The following is a 24,380-nucleotide window of genomic DNA, read 5'->3' on the forward strand; positions in this document are numbered from 1 at the left end:
TAATGCCCCTACTCTACTTGCACTATATTGATGACATCTTCATCATCTGGACCCATAGAAAAAAAGCCCTTGAGGAATTCCACCATGATTTCAACAATTTCCATCCCACCATCAACCTCAGCCTGGTCCAGTCCACACAAGAGATCCACTTCCTGGACACTACAGTGCTAATAAGCGATGGTCACATAAACACCACCCTATACCGGAAACCTACTGACCGCTATTCCTACCTACATGCCTCCAGCTTTCACGCTGACCACACCACACGATCCATCGTCTACAGCCAAGCTCTGCGATACAACCACATTTGCTCCAACCCCTCAGACAGAGACAAACACCTACAAGATCTCTATCAAGCATTCTTAAAACTACAATACCCACCTGCGGAAGTGAAGAAACAGATTGATAGAGCCAGAAGAGTTCCCAGAAGTCACCTACTACAGGACAGGCCCAACAAAGAAAATAACAGAACACCACTAGCCGTCACCTTCAGGCCCCAACTAAAACCCCTCCAATGCATTATCAAGGATCTACAACCTATCCTGAAGGATGACCCAACACACTCTCAAATCTTGGGAGACAGGCCAGTCCTTGCCTACAGCCAGCCCCCCAACCTGAAGCAAATACTCACCAGCAACCACATACCACACAACAGAACCACTAACCCAGGAACCTATCCTTGCAACAAAGCCTGTTGCCAACTGTGCCCACATATCTATTCAGGGGACACCATCACAGGGCCTAATAACATCAGCCACACTATCAGAGGCTTGTTCACCTGCACATCCACCAATGTGATATATGCCATCATGTGCCAGCAATGCCCCTCTGCCATGTACATTGGCCAAACTGGACAGTCTCTACGTAAAAGAATAAATGGACACAAATCAGATGTCAAGAATAACATTCATAAACCAGTTGGAGAACACTTCAATCTCTCTGGTCACTCGATTTCTGATCTCAAAGTGACTATCCTTCAACAAAAAAACACTTTGAAAACAGACTCCAAAGAGACTGCTGAATTGGAATTAATTTGCAAATTGGATACAATTAACTTAAGCTTGAATAGAGACTGGGAGTGGTTGAGTCATTATAAAATGTAACACATTTCCCCTTGTTTGTTCCCCCCCCCCCCCCTGTTCCTCAGATGTTCTTGTTAAACCCTGGATTTGTGCTGGAAATGGCCCACCTTGATTATCATACACATTGTAAGGAGAGTGATCACTTTAGATAAGCTATTACCAGCAGAAGAGTAGGGTGGGGGAGAGAACCTTTTGTAGTGACAAACACCCATTTTTTTCATGGTTTGAGTGTATAAAAACATCTTCTGTATTTTCCACAGTATGCATCCAATGAAGTGAGCTACAGCACCCAGAAGCATATGCTCAAATAAATTGGTTAGTCTCTAAGGTGCCACAAGTACTCCTTTTCTTTTTGCGAATACAGACTAACGTGGCTGTTACTCTGAAATATGAAAATAAGAGGTTGGGTGAAGTGTTCAAGATACTGTGGGGTTCATCCTGACCCACCCTATTAAACACATAAAATAGCTATTCAGCAAATTTCCATCCTGCTGAAACAATAAGCATAGCCTTGTCTGTTTCCAAAACATCTACATGCCAACCATTACAGCAACCACTGCAGAAATGACTGCTATATAAAGTCATCAGCAAGCAAATCTGTTACTTCAACTCCTTAATGAGAAGTGTTGTGTTTACAACATTTATGATCCCTTTCTACTAGCAGATTTTTTAAATTACGATATTTATAAAGACAGGTTTCAGAGTAACAGCTGTGTTAGTCTGTATTCACAAAAAGAAAATGAATACTTGTGGCACCTCAGACTGACTAATTTTTGTATTAGTCTCGAAGGTGCCACAAATACTCATTTTCTTTATAAATATCAAAGTATTCATTCAATCTCTTGCTACCAAGTTAAATTTTAAAACAATATTACCTATGTAGAGAGAAGATTTGTATTTTGGGACACTATCATCAATGAAGGCGGTGCCCAAGGTGTACAGGGGAGTTCCTCCAACTCCCAGTAGCAGCTGTGCCAGGATGAAGACATAGAGGTAGTTGGAGAGTGAAGACTCTTTGGTATTGCAACTGAAGTTAGCAATGTTAGTTCCTGATAATTGACAGGTATCTAAAAAACACATTTATAGAGACATTAATAAAGTACAGTTGACTGACTCATCATATAGCTTGTTTATAAAGGTAAGGAAGCACCATGTATATAATGCATTCTGTAGTTAATAGCACAGGATTACTCTATTCCTAGTCTTCTAATTCCAGATCTTTTACAATTTCCTGTGAGACAGACATGTCACTGAGCATCTCTGTGCCACAATATTCCCATATGAAAAATGAGGATATTTCCCTACCAGACAAGGGAAAGTGGGGAAAATTGCTCATAAAAGTGGGCAGCTTTTTAATTTTTGATTGCCCAAATACCCTGAATTAATCCTCTTGTTTAGAGGATGAGTTCTGCATACAACAAGATATCAAACAGAATTCTCTGATACCATTGTAACTTGCAATGCTCCAAGTTAAAGAATATAGAGAAATGTATAATTTAAAATCGAGGTTGTTTAATCAGTGCTCCAACTGATATGGAGCAATACTGACAGGCACTAAAATGCCCTCCACTGCTTAACTAAGTCTTAGAAGATTGAGGAAAGGGGATAGAAGAAAAATATCTTTTTAAAAGATTCAACCACCTTCCTCTCCTGAAAAGAGGGGGGAAAAAATTACTTTTGTAAGAAAGTGTTCCTATTTAATAGGTTACACCCTAGCAATCTCCCCATGACAACAAATGTCATTGATTTTAATTCCTAGAATGAGGAAACTACATTACTGGAATTTCTTTTTTACATACACACACACACACACACACAGCAGAAGGAATTGTGTTAATGCACAACTTTTTTCAGATACTTAAGTTAGTTATATGTAATAGTTAGCTTTTCCTTGCTTACATGCATTCTCCCCTTTTCATCCCCTCTGGGGTATTACTGATTTTCCACAGACATCAAACAGCCTTAATCTTATTTGACAGAATAGAACAAGAGTATGTGCAGCATTCTTTGCAAATGTCTGTATATACACGTGCAATCCTGAAGAGGAAAAATCCCACTCCATTGACAGAATGGCTGTACTGGGTAATTCTCAGCTATTCTAAATGTTTTAAAATGCTTACAGTAAAGAGAAAGTGATAAGTAGGTTATGTTTATCCACAGAATGCAAAACAAACATTCAGAATCATCCCTCCAGGAGCATGACTAAATACCAGTTTCTACAGTGGTGTTTTATAAATTAAGCCAAAGGGTACTTTTTGACCCTACCAATGCTAGCAAAGGAGCAATGTAGCTGGCACAGTATTTCATTAGCAAGCAAGCCATAAATTCAGCATCAGAAGAGAATAGAAATTATCTAGTGATCATTCAGAACCAAACATGAATTCTTGAAGAGTTGGCAGAAAAAGCTACTATGATGAAGGCTGTCATCCTTTTCCATTATAAATGCCTTCTTTAAAGGAAAAAAAAAAAGTTTAAGATGCCATATAAATTCACTGCAGATTGAAACTTCATACACTAGTCTGGTCAATGAGCAGTATTTTCCTACTACTTTCCATTAAGTCAGGTGAGGCAATTTTTCAGTTTTTAGAGAATTTGTTACTAACAAACCTACACACACTTTGTACCCAATGCTACTTTCAATTTACACTGTAGGAGAGGGGCAGGAGCTCTTGGGGCATGGCAGGTTTCTGAGCAGAAACCCATGCAGAAGTTAACATTAATAAAAATGGTATGGGTATTACCATCCCTCTCTCCTTAGGGTAGAAGGTAGAGCGTGCAGTCATGGTGGAAGGATGTAGAGTACTCAATGGCAGTAAGGCTCTTAAGGAAGCTGCTGTAGGGGGAAGCTGCTGTAGAAAATAAGGCAACCTCAGGGGCAGCTGGGAATAACTGGTTCTTCCCTCTTTGAAAGGACAAATCCTTGCTCTTGGAGGGAAGAACTCAGCACCAATTCCTCTAAGGGCTTGTCTACGCTTACTGGGGGACCGACACATGGCGATCAATGCATTGGCAATCAATTTAGTGGGTCTAGTGAAGACCCGCTAAATCGACCACAGGTCTCCCATCGACTCCTGTACTCCACCTGAATGAGGAGCACCAGGGGAGTCAATAGGAGAGCATCTCCCGTCGACGTAGCATAGTGTGGACCCTGCGGTAAATAGATCTAAATACATCAACTTCAGCTACATTATTCACGAAGCTGAAGTTGTGTAATTTAGATTGATCTCCCCCCATAGTGTAGACCAGGCCTCAGTGAGCCTCCGTATTTGACGTTATCGTAGTAGTTTTGAACAGGAGCAGAGCATTAGAAACCTTTTTAGCCCTCTTAATTAACCCAAAATAACCCAGGTTTTTAGCAATAGATCTTGTGCTCTTTACCATGAAAAAAGATCTCTTGGCATTTGAAAAGATATTAGAAACAGCACATGAATACATTTCAATACTTTTTCAAAGCCTTTTTTATGAAAGTGTATATAGTTTTTCTATCTAAAGTCCAACTGACTTCTGGCTAACTTTAGACAAAATGAATACATACAATGTGTCAAACTTTATTCTATAGTACATGAAGTGTTTTTATGGCAGGATACATTGTAAAGATTTTACTTTTACAGTATGCATTAACAGCTCATAAGTACTGCAATATTTCCTCATATGTGATGACCCAGAAAACATTTGTAGTTGTACATTAATGCTAGATAAACACAGCAAATAGGTAAAGTTTATCTGAGTTCTAGCGAATTGAAAGATAATCTGTCACTGTTCCCTCTAAGATGTGTGCATGGGCACACAGATCCTAAACCCTGTACGCACGTCGGAATACCACATGCACAAAAATTTGCACAGAAGAAACTTTTGGGGCACACAGCCTGTCAAAAATGAGGGAACACTGATCTCAGTAGTATGCAAATTGAATTATTTTTTATATATGAACAGCAGATCGTGTCTGGCATTATTCAAGACCAATAATCAAGAGAGTCCTTGACTAAAAGCAAGCTAATAATCTAGGAGACAGACTTGAGACACAAGATGTCCTCTGAGATCCCCAAAAAAAAAAAACCACCTAAGATTACATTTAAAAAAAAATCCTCCTTTCCCCACCTCCACCATCCATGTGTGAATGTCATGGAGAAGTAGGTTTTTATGGAAGACTAGTGGAAAAAAATGGGGCCTGAGACAAACTAGATCATTCCACACACAGAGGCAAGATAGGAGAAAACCAAATAGACAGGAGTGGGCAAAGGACACAAAGGGATGTTGGAAACTGGCATCATTGTCGTATATAGTTAACATCAAAAAAGTAAATTAAACACAAGAGGATACTAAAATCATTAAATTTAGATTTTTTTGAAGGCACATTAAAGTGCACAATACATAATGCTGTGCACAAGAGATAAATGAAAGACACCAGATCATATGCAGTTTCCCATTACATGTACATAAATTTTGTCCAAAAAAAGTTAAACAGAGCTTTTATTACACCATGAACTAGCATTAGGAAACAAGTTTTCCCCTTTCAAAGATTCACATGCCTAAAGTTCCTAGCACCAGAATAGTTCTATGTGAACAGGGCAAAGGAATGTACACCAGTCTGTTCTTTGCTTTCTTTACTTTTGGGAGAACTGTCTATGTACTCAGTTCAGCCAAACAGGGATATCTAAATGTAATTTTCTGTCTTAAGTACATTGTTCTGTTTATCCATTACAGATGCTGTTTTGTGGTCAATTCTTTAAAGAACATCACAAGCTGTAAGAACAATTTCCATTTGAATACCCAGGATTCCAATAGCTTAAGCAATATATACATTTCACTACTTGGTAATGCACAATCATTGCCTTTAAATATTTTGATTGCAATAGTTAATTGGATATATTTAATCTATCAATAAAATCTACATTGATATTTATTAAAACATTTACAAAAGGGGAGCCAAGATCCTGGGGTTCTTTAGGAAAATATTTTGATTACTCTACTTATATCAAAAACTGCATTTTTATTTGCAACCATCTGCCATACAATGACCCACTTTTTATTTATGGGATACTGCTAAAAAAAAAAATTTAGTTTTGTGCCTAGCAGGTCCTGAAAATTCACCCAAATGAACATCAAGATGTTCACTGTAGTTATTTGGTTTTAAATAAATTTACTCTCAAGTCACTTTTTTAATGGAACTATTTTACAGAATTTGCAGCTTTTTTAATATCTTAAGGCACATTAATCATTTGCATGGGTGACTAACTCCTACATTTATTTCACACAATCAGGCTTTCATAATATTTAGCAATTTGACACTAAATCTAATTACATTTTCACTAACATTTGGTTTTGTTTTCTTCCTTTTTGTAAAAAACATGATTGTCAACATTGAGAGACCTAGAGAATGAAGCCCTCCCTTTCACACACAGCTTTGAGTAGGCAAAGCTAGTGCAAGCTCCTCCACAATCCTCAACAAATAGGATTCATCCATTTTCTACAAAGGCAATCATGAAGTTAAGAGGGAGTTCATTCTCCTGCTTCTATGAATTTGTGGCTTTTCTAATGACACTACTGAGAAGTGGAGAGGAGGCAGAAAGCAAGGGAAGGGGTTTAAATCCATGTGGTGGTGGTTTTGTTTATGATTTTAAAACCTTACTAAACTGATTTCACATAGGCCACTGAACAATCCAAAAATGAATTTTCACCCAGATCAGATTGGGAGGGACCATCAGGGGAGTTTACCTTCCTCTGAAGCACAGGACATGACATAAATAGGCCACTTGCTGGTTTCGACTAGAGTAAATGGATGCTCTGTAAATTTTGTCCCAAGTAATTGTTCCCTTATAATATGAAAGAGCTATACAATATTTAAGGCTATGGATAGATGTTCAACCAAGTACTATTCTAGGATTAGCATCCCTTTCACTATATACTTTTTTCTAGTGCTTAGGAGTAAAGCTCACATCTTTAAACCCATGATCTTCAGCTTCAAATGATTCCTTAGTAGGAAGCTGATGAAGCACAGTAGGACACAAGTCCATCAGCTGAGAGGATGAGTAGAGATCAGGAGATATTCAAACAGTGTGGGTGGCTTGAAGGTACTTAATGTAAACAAAATCAATAAGTATTTTGCCACTATATGACAAGGATGTAAGTTTCTTTTTCCATCTCCACCCTTGATAAGTAAAAATGCTGCAATCTAATGACATATGGTCTGTCATTGATTGTGAACTCAGTAGGAACATATCTCCTTCAGTCGGTTGGCTCTTCTGAACTTGCATGCTCCCAAGATGCTTTATCTTGACTAAAAACAGGAGTACTTTTGGCACCTTAGAGGCTAACCAATTTATTTGAGCATAAGCTTTCATGGGCTACAGCCCACTTCATCAGATGCATAGAATGGAACATATAGTAAGAAGATAGATATACATATAGAGAACATGAAAAGGTGGAAGTAACCATACCAACTGTAGGAGGCTAATTAAGTTGAGCTATTATCAGCAGGAGAAAACTTTTGTAGTGATAGAGATGGCCCATTTAGACAGTTGACAAGAAGGTGTGAGGATACTTAACATGGGGAAATAGATTCAATATGTGTAATAGCCCAACCACTCCCAGTCTCTATTCAAACCAAGTTAATGGTATCTAGTTAGCATATTAATTGAAGCTCAGCAGTTTCTCATTGGTCTAGGCTGAGGTTGATGGTGGGATGCCTCAGCCTAGACCAATCCACACAAGCGGTCCATTTCCTAGACACTACATTGCTAATAAGCAATGGTCACATAAACACCACCCTACACCAGAAACCTACTGACTGCTAAACTTACCTAGATTCATAGATATTTAAGTCTGACCTCCTGCACAATGCAGGCCACAGAATTCCACCCACCACTCCTGCAAAAGAACCTCACACCTATATCTGTGCTATTGAAGTCCTCAAATCTTAGTTTAAGGAGCAGAGAATCCTCCAGCAAGTGACCTGTGCCCCATCCTACAGAGGAAGGCAAAAAACCTCCAGGGCCTTTTCCAATCTGCCCTGGAAGAAAATTCCTTCCCAACCCCAAATATGGCGATCAGCTAAACCCTGAGTATATGGGCAAGATTCATCAGCCAGACAGTACAGAAAATTCTTTCCTGGGTAACTCGGATCCCACCCCATCTAATATTCCATCACAGGCCATCGGGCCTATTTACCATAAATATTTAATTACCAAAACCATGTTATCCCATCATATCTCCTCCATAAACTTATCGAGTTTCATCTTAAAGCCAGATAGATCTTTTGCCCTCACTGCTTCCCTTGGAAGGCTATTCCAAAACTTCACTCCTCTGATGGTTAGAAACCTTTGTCTAATTTCTAGTCTAAATTTCCTGGTGGCCAGTGTATATCCATTTGTTCTTGTGTCCACATTGGTACTGAGCTTAAATAATTCCTCTCCCTCTCCAGTATTTATCCCTCTGATATATTTATAGAGAGCAATCATATCTCCCCTCAACCTTCTTTTAGTTAGGCTAAACAAGCCAAGCTCCTTGAGTCTCCTTTCATAAGACAAGTTTTCCTTTCCTCAGATCATCCTAGTAGCCCTTCTCTGTACCTATTCCAGTTTGAATTCATACTTAAACATGGGAGACCAGAACTGCACACAGTATTCCAGGTGAGGTCTCACCAGTGCATTGTATAACAGTACTAAAACCTCCTTATCCCTACTAGAAATACCTCTCCTGATGCATCCCAAGACCGCATTAGCTTTTTTCACGACCATATCACATTAGCATAGTCCTCATAGTCCTCCTATGATCAACCAATACTCCAAGGTCCTTCTCCTCTGTTACTTCTAATTGATATGTCCCTAGCTTATAACTAAAATTCTTGTTGTTAATCCCTGAATGCATGACCTTACATTTTAATTAAATTTCATCCTATTACCATTACTCCAGTTTACAAGGTCATCCAGATCCTCCCGTAGGATATCCCTGTCCTTCTCTAAATTGGCAATACCTCCCAGCTTTGTATCATCTGCAAACTTTATTAGCACACTCCCACTTTTTGTGCCAAGGTTAGTAATAAAAAGATTGGTCCCAAAACCGATCCTTGAGGAACTCCACTGGTAACCTCCCTCCAGCCTGACAGTTCACCTTTCAGTAGGACCTGTTGTAGTCTCCCTGTTAACCAATTCCTTATCCACCTTTCAATTTTCATATTGATCCCAATTGATCCCCCATCTTATCCAATTTAACTAATAATTCCCCATGTGGCACAGTATCAGACACCTTACTGAAATCTAGGTAAATTAGATACACTGCATTTCCTTTGTCTAAAAAATCTACTTTCTCAAAGAAGGAGATCAGGTTGGTTTGGCACAATCTACCTTTTGTAAAACCATGTTGTATTTTGTTCCATTTACCATTGACCTCAATGTCCTTAACTACCTTCTCCTTCAAAATTTTTTCCAAGACCTTGCATGCTACAGATGTCAAACTAACAGGCCTATAACTACCCAGATCACTTTTTTCCTTTGTTAAAAATAGGAACTATGTTAGCAATTCTCCAATCATACGGTACAACCCCTGAGTTTACAGATTCATTAAAAATTCTTGCTAACGGACTTGCAATTTCATGTGCCAGTTCCTTTAATATTCTTGGATGAAGATTATCTGGGCCCCCCGATTTAGTCCCATTAAGCTGTCTGTGTTTTGCTTCTACCTCAAATATGGTAATGTCTACCTCCATATCCTCATTCCCATTTGTCATGCTACCATTATCCCCAAGATCCTCTTTAGTCTTAAAGACTGAGGCAAAGTATTTGTTTAGATTATCCTTGACCTCCACTCCATCCTCAGTGTTTAGCAGTCCCACTTCTTTCTATATGCCTCCAGCTTCCATCCAGGACACACCACATTATCCATTGTCTACAGCCAAGCTCTAAGACTGGTTCTCAAAGCTTGTTCAGGGAAAGCCCCTAGCACACAGGACTGGTTTGTTTACCTGTCGCATCCACATGTTCAGCTGATTGCGGCTCCCACTGACCACGGTTGCCGCTCCAGGCCACCAGGGGCTGCGGAAATGGGGGCCAGCATGTCACTTGGCCCACGCCGCTTCCCACAGCCCCATTGGCCTGGAGCAGTGAGCTGCGGCCAGTGGGAGCTGAAATCGGCCAAATCTGGGGATGCAGCAGGTAAACAAACCGGTAGGGCGCACCAGGGGCTTTCCCTGAACAAGCGGCAGACCGGCTTTGAGAACCACTGATCTAAGATACAACTGACAATCCCTCAGACAGACAAACACCTGAAAGATCTCCATCAAGCATTCTTACAACTACAATACCCACCTGATGAAGTGAAGAAACAGACTGACAGACAGAAGAGTACCCAGAAGTCACCGACTACAAGACAGGCCCAACAAAGAAAATAACAGAATGCCACTAGCTGTCACCTTCAGCCCCCAACTAAAACCTCTCCAGCGCATCATCAAAAATCTACAACCTATCCTGAAAAATGATCCCTCGCTCTCACAGATCTTGGGAGACAGACCAGTCCTTGCTTATAGACAGCCCCCAACCTGAAGCAAATACTCTCCAGCAACCACACAACAAAAACACTAACCCAGGAACCTATCCTTGTAACAAAACCCAATGCCAACTCTGTCCACATATTTATTCAAGTGACACCATCATAGGACCTAATCATATTAGCCATGCCATCAGGAGCTTGTTCACCTGCACATCTACCAATGTGATATGTGCCAGCAATGCCCCTCTGCCATGTATATTGGCCAAACCAGACAGTCTCTATACAAAAGAATAAATGGACACAAATCTGATATCAGGAATCATAACATTCAAAAACCAGTCGGAGAACACTTCAACCTCTCTGACCACTCAGTAACAGACTTAAAGGTGGCAATTTTGCAACAGAAAAGCTTCAAAAACCAAATCCAACGAGAAACTGCTGAGCTTGAATTAATACACAAACTAGATACCATTAACTTGGGTCTGACTAGAGACTGGGAGTGGCTGGGTCATTACACATATTGAGTCTATTTCCCCACGTTAAGTATCCTCACACCTTCTTGACAACTGTCTAAAGGGGCCATCTTGATTATCACAAGTTTTTTTCTTCCTGCTGATGATAGCTCAACTTAATTAATTAGCCTCTTACAGTTGGTATGGCTACTTCCATCTTTTCATGTTGTGTGTGTTATATATAGTCTTACTATATATTCCATTCTATGCATCCAATGAAGTGGACTGTAGCCCACAAAAGCTTATGCTCAAATTTGCTAGTCTAAGGTGCCACAAGTACTCCTGTTCTTTTTGCAGATATAGACTAACACTGCTGCTACTCTGAAATTTATCTTGACTGTTAGTCTCAGTGCTCCAGTTTTGTATCTTCAGAACCACAGGAGTAGACTATGTTGTAATTATATTATTTATATATATTTAAGGTTATCAGCATTTCTAATAGGAGTCATTTTTCAGGAATTTGTGACTCAACCATCAAAGTTTCACTCAGATCACTGGCAAGGTCTGTACTAAAAATCTGCAAGAGGGTATGAGTGCTGGAAGTGCTTGTATATTTATTCAGTCAGGAATGTCACATGGCACTCCTTATCAGTAAATCATTGAGTTAACACACACACCTTGAATAGTTAATGAGTACATCTTATAGATTGTATTCTGAAGAGAGATTTTAAAAATTGAGACTAAACCAAGATAATTACTTATTTTAAGTAATCAGCCAACCTTTTTGAAAATCGTACAGCTAGTTTTACTTGCCAGTTTTCACTGCCTTTTCTCCATCACATCTCTTTTCCGCCCTCATAATTCAAAAGCAGCACCATCACCACTGCACTAAATCTATATCTTGAAGAGGCAGACTCTTGAGATTACAGTGCTGCCCCATGCAATAGTTCAATATATGCTTTCTTTACGTTTAAACCCATGATATCCCCTTGGAAGGTCATCCAGAATTCTAAATTACTTACAGAAGCAAAATGAAATTTCTGATAACAGAGCTACCATAGCATTTCATTACAAAACAAAAAGGAAAAAAAAACCTACAGAGCACCTGCCACAATATGGTCCAAGTAATTTCTTTTATATAAAACACTGATCAGAAAGAGTTGAAATCATTCCTCCTCCTCAGTCCCATCTTTTATTTTATTTTATTAGATTGGTTAGGTTTGTTACATATCTGTGAATTTATTTTGAAAGGCATTTATAATACAGAGCACAGAAATGTGAAGACTCACAGCCATAGAAAAGATACACCACTCCAAAGTATCCCAGCTGTAAACTGGGATACCCAACATAGTATCTGAGGTAAGAAAAGGTGAGGGACAAGAGGAGTTCATTCTCTATTCCCCTTCAGTTCTTGGTGTCCTTGTTGAGTCTTCTAAAAAAGTAATCAACTGACAGTTTTTGGAAGTAGTTTTTTTGGATTAAGAGATTTGTCCACTAGAAAGAGATCTGAGAAATTTGACTTAAGCCACATAGTATTTAATTACTATTAATATAGTATTTTAAATTGACAATCCTGAAGATGGATAACTTAGTTCATTTGAAGTTATACTCTTTGATTCAACATGCACATATTTAATAACAAAGAAAAGCTATCCTATAATTTTCTAGTTTCAATTATAGGAATTCTAAAGTACTTATATTGCCCCCATCAGTCTGTCTCAATTTTTAAGTTCAGCTATTGTCACAACACTCCTGTGAAGTACGGAAGCATCATTGTCCATTTTACAGATGGAGAATTAATGCACAGAGAGGCTAAGTGACTTGTCCATGGTTACAGAGGAAATCTGTGGCAGAGCTGGAACCTGACCCCTCATCTCCCATGGTCCTAGCTAGTACCCTCACCACTGAACTCCTTTATCACACTAGTGCACACACAATTAATTGGGAAGACTAGAGATTGGGAAGATTGCATCAGTGATTATTTTTAAACTGACCAGAACAGACCATTAAATACATTACCTAAAATGCCAATATTTTAAATTTCTCAGATGACAAGGGAGACATCTGACAAAGTTTTAGAAGGATATTTAATCCTCTGTTTAAATTTGTGTATATTAACATTGCAATGTTTTCATTAATCAGGGAATGACATGATGCAAACCATGGGAATCTCATTAACTGTAAAATGAAACTGCTTACAATAAGATGACAGGCCACTAGAGGGAGTTTAGAGTAGCAGCCATGTTAGTCTGTATCCACAAAAAGAAAAGGAGTACTTAATTTGTTAGTCTCTAAGGTGCCACAAGTACTCCTTTTTTGGTTTTTTTTTTTGGTTTTTTTTTTTTTTTAGAGGGAGCTCCTAACTTAATCTATCAATACTTGTAACATTGTTCAGGTACTTCAGCTCTACCACCCCATCCCACCGCCCCTCCTCTCTTTTTATGCTTCAGACCCAGGTAACTTAAACCAGCAATTCCAATGAATAAGTGATTACCCTAGATCATTTTAAAGCTTATGTGTTTGAAAACGTCTAGACAAGGTCACAGATTCTGGATTTTATCTAGAAATTCCTTTCTTGTGCCTTTTGTACAAGCTGAAATTTATAATTTTAGTTTCACTTAAGTTAAGAACTTGTTTTAATCCATTTCCATATACAATATGTAGGTATGAAGGATAGAATATCCAATGGATCACAAGGCAAGGAGCACTCAAACTTCTGATTGTCTAATATCAAATCTGAGGTAGTCTGCAAACTTAGCAACAGGAATTTTAGAGTGGGTGTTGGATGCTGGTTTTAGTTTGTTTCCTGATTTGATTAAGAAAATCACCACTATATCAATAGCCATAAAAATATACTATGTATATTACTATGACATGCTGCCACTTGCAATATTACAAAAGTTTCACATACTTTACTGTATACATGTATTTTTAGATATGTACTCATTCACAAGTTAGCAGATGATGCCATAACATAAGTGCCTGACTGAAAATTGTTGGAATGAGATTTTAGGAGCTGGTCCTTGTTAGCAAGTCTCTATGGGAATTTGAGATTAAGAAATGCATCCAAACAAAATTCTCATTCCAAATACTTTAGAGGTGGGCAACAAACATTCAAGTTTATCTGGGCAATTACATGTGACTATTTTTACATTCAAGTTATGTTCCCACACATGAGAACTTACGTTTCTGAATTGACACCTGATTCGACTTACGACAATTGGTTTTGACTTTAGAATGCTTGGTCCCACAATGGAGTGGATTGCAGTTCCAAGTTACGACGTTTTGATTCACAATACAAATTTCAGGAACCAATTGTGTCGTAAGTCCGAAGACTGCCTTTAAAGCAAATTATGTTTGTGGCCATGGCCATTATTATTCGCTACTTAAAATTAACACACTGCACTACCATCAAGATCAGAATTTGAACTGATCATCAATCTTTTGATTCCGCTGGCCTCAAGGAGTTGGGAGAATCCCAGAAGTGATGTTATCAGCCCATCTGAGAGCATGTTTTGTTGCTACTATGGTATCCCTAATTTAGAGTAGGTAAAGACAATTTCCAATTCATGAAAGGGAGTTTGTTCCTAATTTTTGCTGGAAGATAGCAATAAAACATAAGCTTATAGCAAGAGAAAGGAATGCTTGTAATGGAAGTCTGGTAATGTGATCCTGTATCAGACTGGGGAGTAAAGAGTTTAAATGAATCCCGTTTACCTGCCCTCTAAAATTCCAGAAGAACTTCAGGTGATGTAATTTTCTTAGTGTTAGCGATAGGGAGGAAAGAGGCCTAGTTGACCGTAGGGATACTTTATATTAGGAGTTTGTCAGCATTTGATTATTTACATAAAATGGTGAATTATGTCAAATTCAGAAGTTTGGAGGCACCAAGAGACTGGTGTGATATGTTCATGGTGGCAGATTTCAGATTGGGGCAAAATAGCCTTGGAGGGGGAAAAACATGCATCCAAAATATGAAATCCCCACAGTTATTTAGCATGACTTGGAAAGAACAGAAAATTTGATTTTTTTTTTTTTTTTTTTGTTTCAGACATCTGCCTCCTCCTGTGCTGCAGCAGGTAGACTAGGCTATTTGTCTAGACAAATGGTCAGAAGAATTTGTGGTTTAGGTTTCATAATCTAATAATTTAAGTTGACACCTTTTGCAGAACATGGGAGAAAGTGTGTGTGTGTGTTGGAGGGGGATGTCACATTTTTGGAATCTTCAGGCATCAGCCATGGGGATTTGCTCAGAGGATGAATAATACACTGGTGGGAGGGAAGGGGGAGAGTTCCCAGAATATTCCTTGTTGGCCTAACTTTGCTCCCACTAAAGCCAATAGGCATTTTCCCATTGATTTTAATACTAACAAATTAAGTCAATGCTAAATGCTTTTGGCAATCTCACCCTGTATATACTACACAATAATTTGCATTTCTACTGCATCTTCCACTTTACCAACACGAATTAACCTTTATAGTACACCTATGAGATACTGTGGTTAATAGCTCTGTTTTGCAAGGCAAAAGAACCATGGATGGAGAAACTAAGGGCTTTCTCTTCCAAGGTATTCTGATGACCAGCTGCTCCATTCTCTTCATTTGGAGTTGCCAGTACTCATTTTGTGGGGGTAAGGGAAAATAGAGACCCAAATGATGTGCACAAGATCAGTGAAAGACTGGGACCAAGCTGGAAATAGAGTCCAAATCTTCCAACTCTTGTGCTTTAAACATTAGATGACCACGTTTCCTGTTACTAAGCCCAAAATAACCTCTTCTAAGGTGTTACAGTAGGGATCGGCAACCTTTGGCACACACAGCCTATCAGGGAAATCTGCTGGCAGGCCAGGATGGTTTGTTTACCTACAGCGTCCACAACTTCGGCCAACTGCAGCTCCCACTGGCTGCGGTCCCCCATTCCAGGCCAATGGGGGCTGCAGGAAGCAGTGAGGGCTGAGGGATGTGCTGGCGGCTGCTTCCCATGGCCCCCATTGGGCTCCAGGCCAGTGGGAGCTATGATCGGCTGAACCTGCGGACGCTGCAGGTAAACAAACCATCCCGGCCCACCAGCGGATTTCCCTGAGGGGCCACGTCCCAAAGGTTGCTAATCCCTGTTATAGGATTCCAGTCATTAAAAATACCATTTGTAAGGTTCATATTTGAACAACCTGTGAGACCACTGTGAACATGTACTCTTCCTTCTTCCCTCTCCATGTCCTTTGCTTTTTCCAGAATTCTTAAGAATAAGAAGCTTCACTTTTTTAATAAGAACTGACAGTTGGAGAAAGGAATGAGAGTTAAGACCCTATTTGGATCTCACACTCAATTCTATTTTCAAATGCAGTGAAATTTTATATGTAGAGTCTCGTTTACACAAGTAGCTTTTTGGCTACTAGATACGTACCATATTATACTACATTTTTAGTAACCTCAGCTTTACAAGATTTTATATAAGAATACTATTTTCTCATAAGAACATGAGAATACTGGGTCAGACCAATGGTCCATCTAGCCCAGTATCCTGTCTTCTGATGGTGGCCACTGCCAGATGCTTCTGAGGGAGTGAACAAAACAGGGCAATTACTTAGTGATCCATCCCCTGTTTAGTCTTAGTTTCCAGCAGTCAGAGGCTTAGGTCCATCAGTGGCTATTAGCTAAGATGCAACCTCATGCTCGATCTTCCATGAACTTATCTAATTCTTATTTTTTAACCCAATTATAGTTTTGGCCTTCACAACATCCCCTGGCAACAAGTTGCACAGGTTGACTGTGTTGTGTGAAGAAATACTATGTGTTGTTTTAAACCTGCTGCCTATTAATTTCATTGGGTGACCCTTAGTTCTTGTGTTATGTGAAGCAGTAAATAACACTTTCCTATTCCATTTCTCCACACCATTCATAATTTTATAGACCTCTATCATAACCCCATTTAGTCATCTCTTTTTTCCAAGCTGAACAGTCCCAGTCTTTTTAATCTCTCCTCAGATGGAAGCTGTTCCATACCCTTATAATTTTTGTTGCCCTTCTCTGTACCTTTACCAGTTCAAATATATATTTTTGAGATGAGGCGACCAGAACTGCAAGCAGTATTCGAGTGGGCACAAAATGGATTTATATAGTGGCATTATGATATTTACTGTCGTATTATCTATCCCTTTCCTAATGGTTCCTAAATTGTTAGCTTTTTTGACTGACATTGAACATTAAGCAGATGCTTTAAGAGAACTATCCACGACTCCAAGATCTGTTTCTTCAGTAACTGGAGCTATTTTAGACCCCATCATTTTGTATATACAGTTGGAATTATGTTTTCCAATGTGCATTACTTTGCATTTATCAACACTGAATTTCATTTGCCATTTTGTTACCCAGTTTTGTGAGATCCTTTTGTAACATTTCAGTCTGCTTTACACTTTACTATCTTCTGTAGAATTACAGAATCATATGACTTAAAGGGACTTTGGGAATAATTTTGTATTATCCTTTTTCACAGATGGTTTATGAACATCACTGATCCCAGTACAGATCTTCAAGGGTTCCCACTACTTACCTCTCTCCCCTGAGAAAACTAACCATTTATTCCTACCCTTTGCTTCCTATCTTTTAACCAGGTTTCAGAGTAGCAGCTGTGTTAGTCTGTATTCACAAAAAGAAAAGGAGTACTTGTGGCACCCTAGAGACTAACCAATTTATTTGAGCATAAGCTTTTGTGACCTACACCTCACTTCATCTGATGCATGCAGTGAAAAATACAGTGGGGAGATCTATATACACAGAATATGAAACAATGGGTGTTACCATACACACTGTAACGAGTGATGGTAACACCAATTGTTTCATGTTCTCTGTGTATATAAATCTCAAACTGCCGAACCACCTGATCAACATCCTCTACAGCAAAAAGGGAAAAATTAAGAATGAGCTCTCAAAACTGGATACTCTCATTTAAAAAAACCAGCCTTCCACACACACTTCCTCGTGGCTGGACTTTACAAAAACTAGACACGCCATTTACAACACACTTTGCTTCTCTACAAAAGAAAAAGGACCCTAAACTACTACATGCCACAAGGGGTCACAACAGTGGTTCCCTTAACCCACCCAGCAATATTGTTAATCTACCCAACTATACTCTTAGGACAGATTCTTCTGCTGGGCTATCTCAGGGCCTCTCCTTCTGCCCCTCACCCCCACGAACATGATACAGTTCTGTGGTGACCTAGAATCCTATCTTCGACTTCTCCGACTCAAGGAATATTTCCAACACACCTCTGAACAACATACTAACCCACAGAGACCTTCCTACCAACACTACAAAAAGGATTCTGGGTGGACTCCTGAAGGTTGAAATAACAGACTGGACTTCTACATAGAGTGCTTCCGCTGACATGCACGGACTGAAATTGTGGAAAAGCAGCATCACTTGCCCCATAACCTCGGCCGTGCAGAACACAATGCCATCCACAGCCTCAGAAACAACTCTGAAATCCTAATCAAAAAGGCTGACAAAGGAGGTGCTGTCATCCTCATGAATAGGTCTGAATATGAACAAGAGGCAGCTCTCCAACAACACTTTCTACAAGCCATTACCCTCTGATCCCACTGAGGGTTACCAAAAGAAACTACACCATCTGCTCAAGAAACTCCTTGAAAAAGCAGAAGAACAAATCCGCACAGACACACCCCTAGAACTCTGAGCAGGGGTATTCTGTCTGCTTCCCAAGATCCATAAACCTGGAAATCCTGGGCACCCCATCATCTCAGGCATTGGCATCCTGATAGCAGGATTGTCTGGCTATGTAGACTCCCTCCTCAGGCCCTATGCTACCAGCACTCCCAGCTATCTTTGAGACACCACTGACTTCCTGAGGAAACTTCAATCCATCAGTAATCTTCCTGAAAACACCATCCTGGCCACTATGGATGTAGAAGCCCTCTGCACCAACATTCTACACCAAGATGGACTACAAGCCGTCAGGAACACTATCCCCGATAGTGTCACAGCAAACCTGGTGGCAGAACTTTGTGATTTTGTCCTCACCCATAACTATTTCACATTTGGGGACAATGTAGACCTTCAAATCAGCAGCACTGCCATGGGTACCCACATGGCCACACAGTATGCCAACATTTTTATGGCTGACTTAGAACAACGCTTCCTCAGCTCTCGTCCCTTAATACCCCTACTCTACTTGCACTGCATTGATGACTTCATCATCTGGACCCATGGAAAAGAAGCCCTTGAGGAATTCCACCATGATTTCAACAAAGAAAATAACAAAACGCCACTAGCCATCACCTTCAGCCCCGAACTAAAACCTCTCCAACGCATCACCAAGGATCTACAACCTATCCTGAAGGACAACCCATCACTCTCTCATATCTTGGGAGACAGGCCAGTCCTTGCTTACAGACAGCTCCCCCCCACCCCAACCTGACGCAAATACTCACCAGCTACCACACGCCACACAACAAAACCACCAACCCAGAAACCTAGCCAACTATCATAGGGCCTAATCACATCAGCCACACTATCAGAGGCTCATTCACCTGCACATCTACCAATGTGATATATGCCATCATGTGCCAGCAATGCTCCTCTGCCATGTACATTGGCCAAACTGGACTGTCTCTACATAAAAGAAAATAAATGGACACAGATCAGACGCCAAGAATTATAACATTCAAAAACCAGTTGGATAACACTTAAATCTCTTTGGTCACTATTTCCCCATGTTTATTTCCTCCCCCTCCCCCACTGTTCCTCACATGTTCTTGTGAACTGCTAGAAATGGCCCACCTTGATTATCACTAAAGATTTTTTTTCCCCCTGCTCTCCTGCTGGTAATAGCTCACCTTACCTGATCACTCTTGTTAAAGTGTGTATGGTAATACCCATTGTTTATGTTCTGTGTATATAAGTCTCCCCACTGTATTTTTCCACTGAACGCATCTGATGAAGTGAGCTGTAGGTCACGAAAGCTTATGCTCAAATATATTTGTTAGTCTCCTAAGGTGCCACAAGTACTCCTTTTCTTTTTATCTTTTAACCAGTTACTGATCAACTGACAGTCGATTTAGTGGTCTAGTAAAGCTCCACCAAATCAACTGCAGATCGCTCTCCAGTCAATCCCTGTACTCTACCCCTGCTGAGAAGAGTAAGGTAAGTCAATGGGAGATTTTCTCCCATCAGCCCCCTGTGGTGTAGACCCTGCAGTGACCTAAGGTACATTGACTCCAGCTACATTATTCACATAGCTGGAGTTGTATAACGTAGGTCGACTTAGCCTAAGAATTGCCTCTCCCCTAGTGGGTTCTAGGACTAGCTGCTCCAAGCAGCAGTCATTAATGGTGTCTAGAAATTTTACCACAGGACAGGATGCAGAGATGACTTGTACCACTCAATATGGGGATAGTTGAAGGGTTAAGTAGTGACTCCTCTTTGATCTGGAGAACTCCCTCTCAAAACTCCCCTTATGATTTTTCTAGTATCGTTCAAAATTTGTTCTTTATTTTGGGATAGGGAGCATAGTATGGGTTTGCTTCATGAGGCAGCATTGGTTAGTATATCAAAACACACAAGATTTTGCAAAAGCTTACATGCAAGCAACTGAAAAAATACATTCTACACTTAATTGAACACGTAAGTTTAGTTCAGTGTAAATACATCAGCATGACTAGTATTCTGAAAGCACTAGAGTAGGAAATTCTAGTTTCTAGTTGTTAGTGTATGTTGTGGTCTGGATTGGACTAAGAATGAGTAACAATAAATATTGCCTGTTTAAGGATGAGAGGTGTCAGATATAACATCTCTTTATGTGGGTGTTTAGATACAGAAATTCTTTCTGCTTGGTTTCAAAGCTAACAAATGTTAAAGTATATCGTATCAGATGGTTATATGCTTAGTTTTTGTCTGATCATCTTTAATGCTCCCTTAGTTTTTGCACTGCCATCTCCATTGTTTAGTCTTCACTTTTCCTTTCTTTTCCTATGCCTGTTTCTCAGGAAAGTTAGTCACAGAAATCAGTAGCTCTGGAAGAAACATATAGAGATTTCACTCAGGTCACTTAAGGGTTTTTAAAAGGTCTCCTTTTTTTAAAAAAAAGCCCTTTTTTTAAGGGATCCATCTTCAGTTAGTATATTCTATAAGAAAATGGGAGACTAGAGTCAGCAGATCTACTTTTGAAATAATTTTGAAGCTAATCACTGGGTATGTGTACACACATTTTTATCTGTAGAACATGTATGTGTGACTTCTAAACAAAACTCTTAATAATTTGGACTTTGTATTCTCAGAATTAGAAAACCCACAAAAGGATTACTATTTTTAGCTAACATCTAATTAAAATTTTGCATAAGGCTGCATACGGCTGCATACTTTAACTTTAATGCTTGCCTGACTACATATCCTCATTAATCTTAGTGTGAAACGAAACACTGAGCAGGTGAAAAGTTTTCTTGGAGATGGAGTAACCTCCAAACACACACACATCACTTCAAAACTAATTATATTTCTTCACTCTCTGAAAGCCCAACAGAACTGGGAAAGTACCAGGGAAAGTTGTTCATTAACAGTTTGATTTGGCATGTTCACACACCTCTTTTGTATGAGGCTTCACATGACTGCATCCTTCACAGCTAGGGCCACACAAAATTCCTGCCTCTGTCAGATCTGGTCAATTCAATAAATCAAAAATTTACAACACACCTCATTGCACTGCAGGAGCTGGAATGGTTAAAGGTTCCAGAGAATGAGCGCCTCTTATCTCCCCACAACAGGTAAAGAATTTGGGCAGGACGTTCTGGGATGGGGGGAAAAGAGTTATTTGACAACTATTGCAGTATAACAAGGAAATTGACCTTAAGAAGGAAGAGGGTGGGGATAGAGGTTAGAAAGGTCAATTGTTCTCTCAGAATCTGGTGTAGCAGCTTCCTCTCCTGAACCCCATAATAGGCTCATTTTTAAAAATATCCCTTTTACTGGCTTATTAGAATATTTCTCTCATTATGTAGTTTTACAATAAACTGGAGTTAAAGTTCAAAAACAGGATTCACTGACTTCAAATAATTGACCAAATTACCTCACCCCCACCATCACTAAGAATACTGAAAGCTGGCATGTAGTGAAAACCATTCAAATACATTCCCACAGCGACCAATGTTCACAAAAGCTGTCAAGCAGAGCTCATGGAACACAAAGTTTAGCTGCCATGGGGAAGCTTATGATTAGTAAAGGCCATCCCCCAGAGAGAACAGGTACCTTTAACTGCAAGTACTAACTCATGTAGTACAGAGAACATATTTTACTGTAATGTAATAAGAGCCCCTTGGGTTAAAATAACTCACCACAACGGGTGTGGGAACTGATTCAGTAAAAAACTGAGGTCCTAATCTCATCCTCCAAATCCAGGGATAGTGCAAATACAATTCACTACCCAAAAACTTCATTAAGATAGAGTTAAAGTTGACAATCGGTGCTTTGTATCCTTTCAGAATCTCAAATGTACCTCTATTTAGTTTGCTGAAAACCAAAAAATTGAGCAAAGGTAATGTCACTCTACATCTCCAGAAAACCTTAACTCTGCCTTCTCTGAGTGAAGCCCAGAGCCCATAAGAGACATCTGTACCCTTAAGAAATTGGAGGGAAGTGTGAAAATTGTACAAGAGTCCCTACACACATCCACTAGTCTTAGGCCTTGTCTTTACTAGGATAAAAGGTAGAACTGACATCACCCATAGCAAACAGGATTTAGCTATGCACAACCTACATACAACCACTTTATCTACACCAGACTGGCCAAAGAGTTGCTAGATCCTAACACCTATTCACAACCATGTCCTAAGAATTTCCCCTAGAGTGTCACCTTCTGTTAGCCCCAACTTAGCCTTGTGTGGTATTGCGATGCAATAGAACTCACCAGGGCAGTGTTTCTGCCCAGCAGATAGAGGGTACATAGCACTGTGTGGATGCTGGTGCAGAGAAGTTCTGAAGGGCACTGAGATTTTGCAAGTGTTTGAAGAGGATGAAACTTGTGTTGTCCCATCTTCCTGACATACCTAGTGGAATGTCTGGTTGCTATTTCCAGAGGCTTTCTAGCAGGCCTAAAACTCCACAGGCATTTTGAAAAGCCTTTCATACTTCTGGATTTTGGAGCCAAGAAGGCTCCTGTGATCATCTACTTGGAGCTCCTGCATGCCAAAGGCTAGCGAGATCTCTAATTCTTTTATTGAAAGCTTCATCCCTCATCAGATGACATTGCAAGCACTAGCATCTTGCTGCAGCTAACCCTATGATCATTTTTCAGAGTAACAGCCGTGTTAGTCTGTATTCGCAAAAAGAAAAGGAGTACTTGTGGCACCTTAGAGACTAACCAATTTATTTGAGCATGAGCTTTCGTGAGCTACAGCTCACTTCATCAGATGCATACCGTGGAAACTGCAGCAGACTTTATATATACACAGAGAATATGAAACAATACCTCCTCCCACCCCACTGTCCTGCTGGTAATAGCTTATCTAAAGTAAGCTTACTTTAGATAAGCTATTACCAGCAGGACAGTGGGGTGGGAGGAGGTTTACTTTAGATAAGCTATTACCAGCAGGACAGTGGGGTGGGAGGAGGTTTACTTTAGATAAGCTATTACCAGCAGGACAGTGGGGTGGGAGGAGGTATTGTTTCATATTCTCTGTGTATATATAAAGTCTGCTGCAGTTTCCACGGTATGCATCTGATGAAGTGAGCTGTAGCTCACGAAAGCTCATGCTCAAATAAATTGGTTAGTCTCTAAGGTGCCACAAGTACTCCTTTTCTTCCTATGATCATTGTAGCTTCTCCTGATACAGTGAGGGTCAAAAGGCATGTATGAAGCAGAAGCATGGTGTTGAATTTTGCTAGTCACACCCCAGAAGATGGTAGAGTTTGATTTTTGCACCAGTGCTTACTGTTAATTGCAGGTGGGGAGGCGCACCATTTAAGGGTAAATGCATTTGACATTTTGGAAGGGTACAAAGCACAGTCAGCAAATTTTAACTATTAATGGAGTTTGGTATAGTGAATGTCCCTTTTTTTTGTTTTTATATTTTAGGATATGGTGGTAGTGATACTGGAGCATGATTGAGGGAATATTCCTGTGAAGACCCTACTGCCACTCCATTATGACCTTTGCCCTCCTCCTGACCCCTTAATAACCCCAGTAGGGCTGCAGCAGCCATGGGGAAGACGTAAAGTGATAACAGAAGTACTCCTCACAGTCAGCTTAAGGCACCAAGGGGTAGGACAGGGGAACCTTAGACTCCATAGTCCATTTTAGGAAAGGGCTCTACAGAGGAGGATCACAGAGGTGTTCATTGCCTCATTCATCAG

At 39.9% G+C, this 24,380-nt stretch overlaps 1 protein-coding gene across 1 annotated transcript in view; it reads right to left on the reverse strand.

The window, feature by feature from the left end:
* The window catches only part of SLCO4C1 (solute carrier organic anion transporter family member 4C1), a 98,906-nt gene that overhangs the window by 50,439 nt on the left and 24,087 nt on the right, over nt 1-24,380 (reverse strand). The window contains exon 3 of the mRNA XM_077816335.1: nt 1,958-2,149. Within this exon, the coding sequence (XP_077672461.1) occupies nt 1,958-2,149 (192 nt within the window). The remainder of the gene's footprint in view (nt 1-1,957; nt 2,150-24,380) is intronic.

Source organism: Eretmochelys imbricata, chromosome 5 (assembly GCF_965152235.1).
Source record: "Eretmochelys imbricata isolate rEreImb1 chromosome 5, rEreImb1.hap1, whole genome shotgun sequence".
In the NCBI taxonomy this organism is placed as follows: domain Eukaryota; kingdom Metazoa; phylum Chordata; order Testudines; family Cheloniidae; genus Eretmochelys; species Eretmochelys imbricata.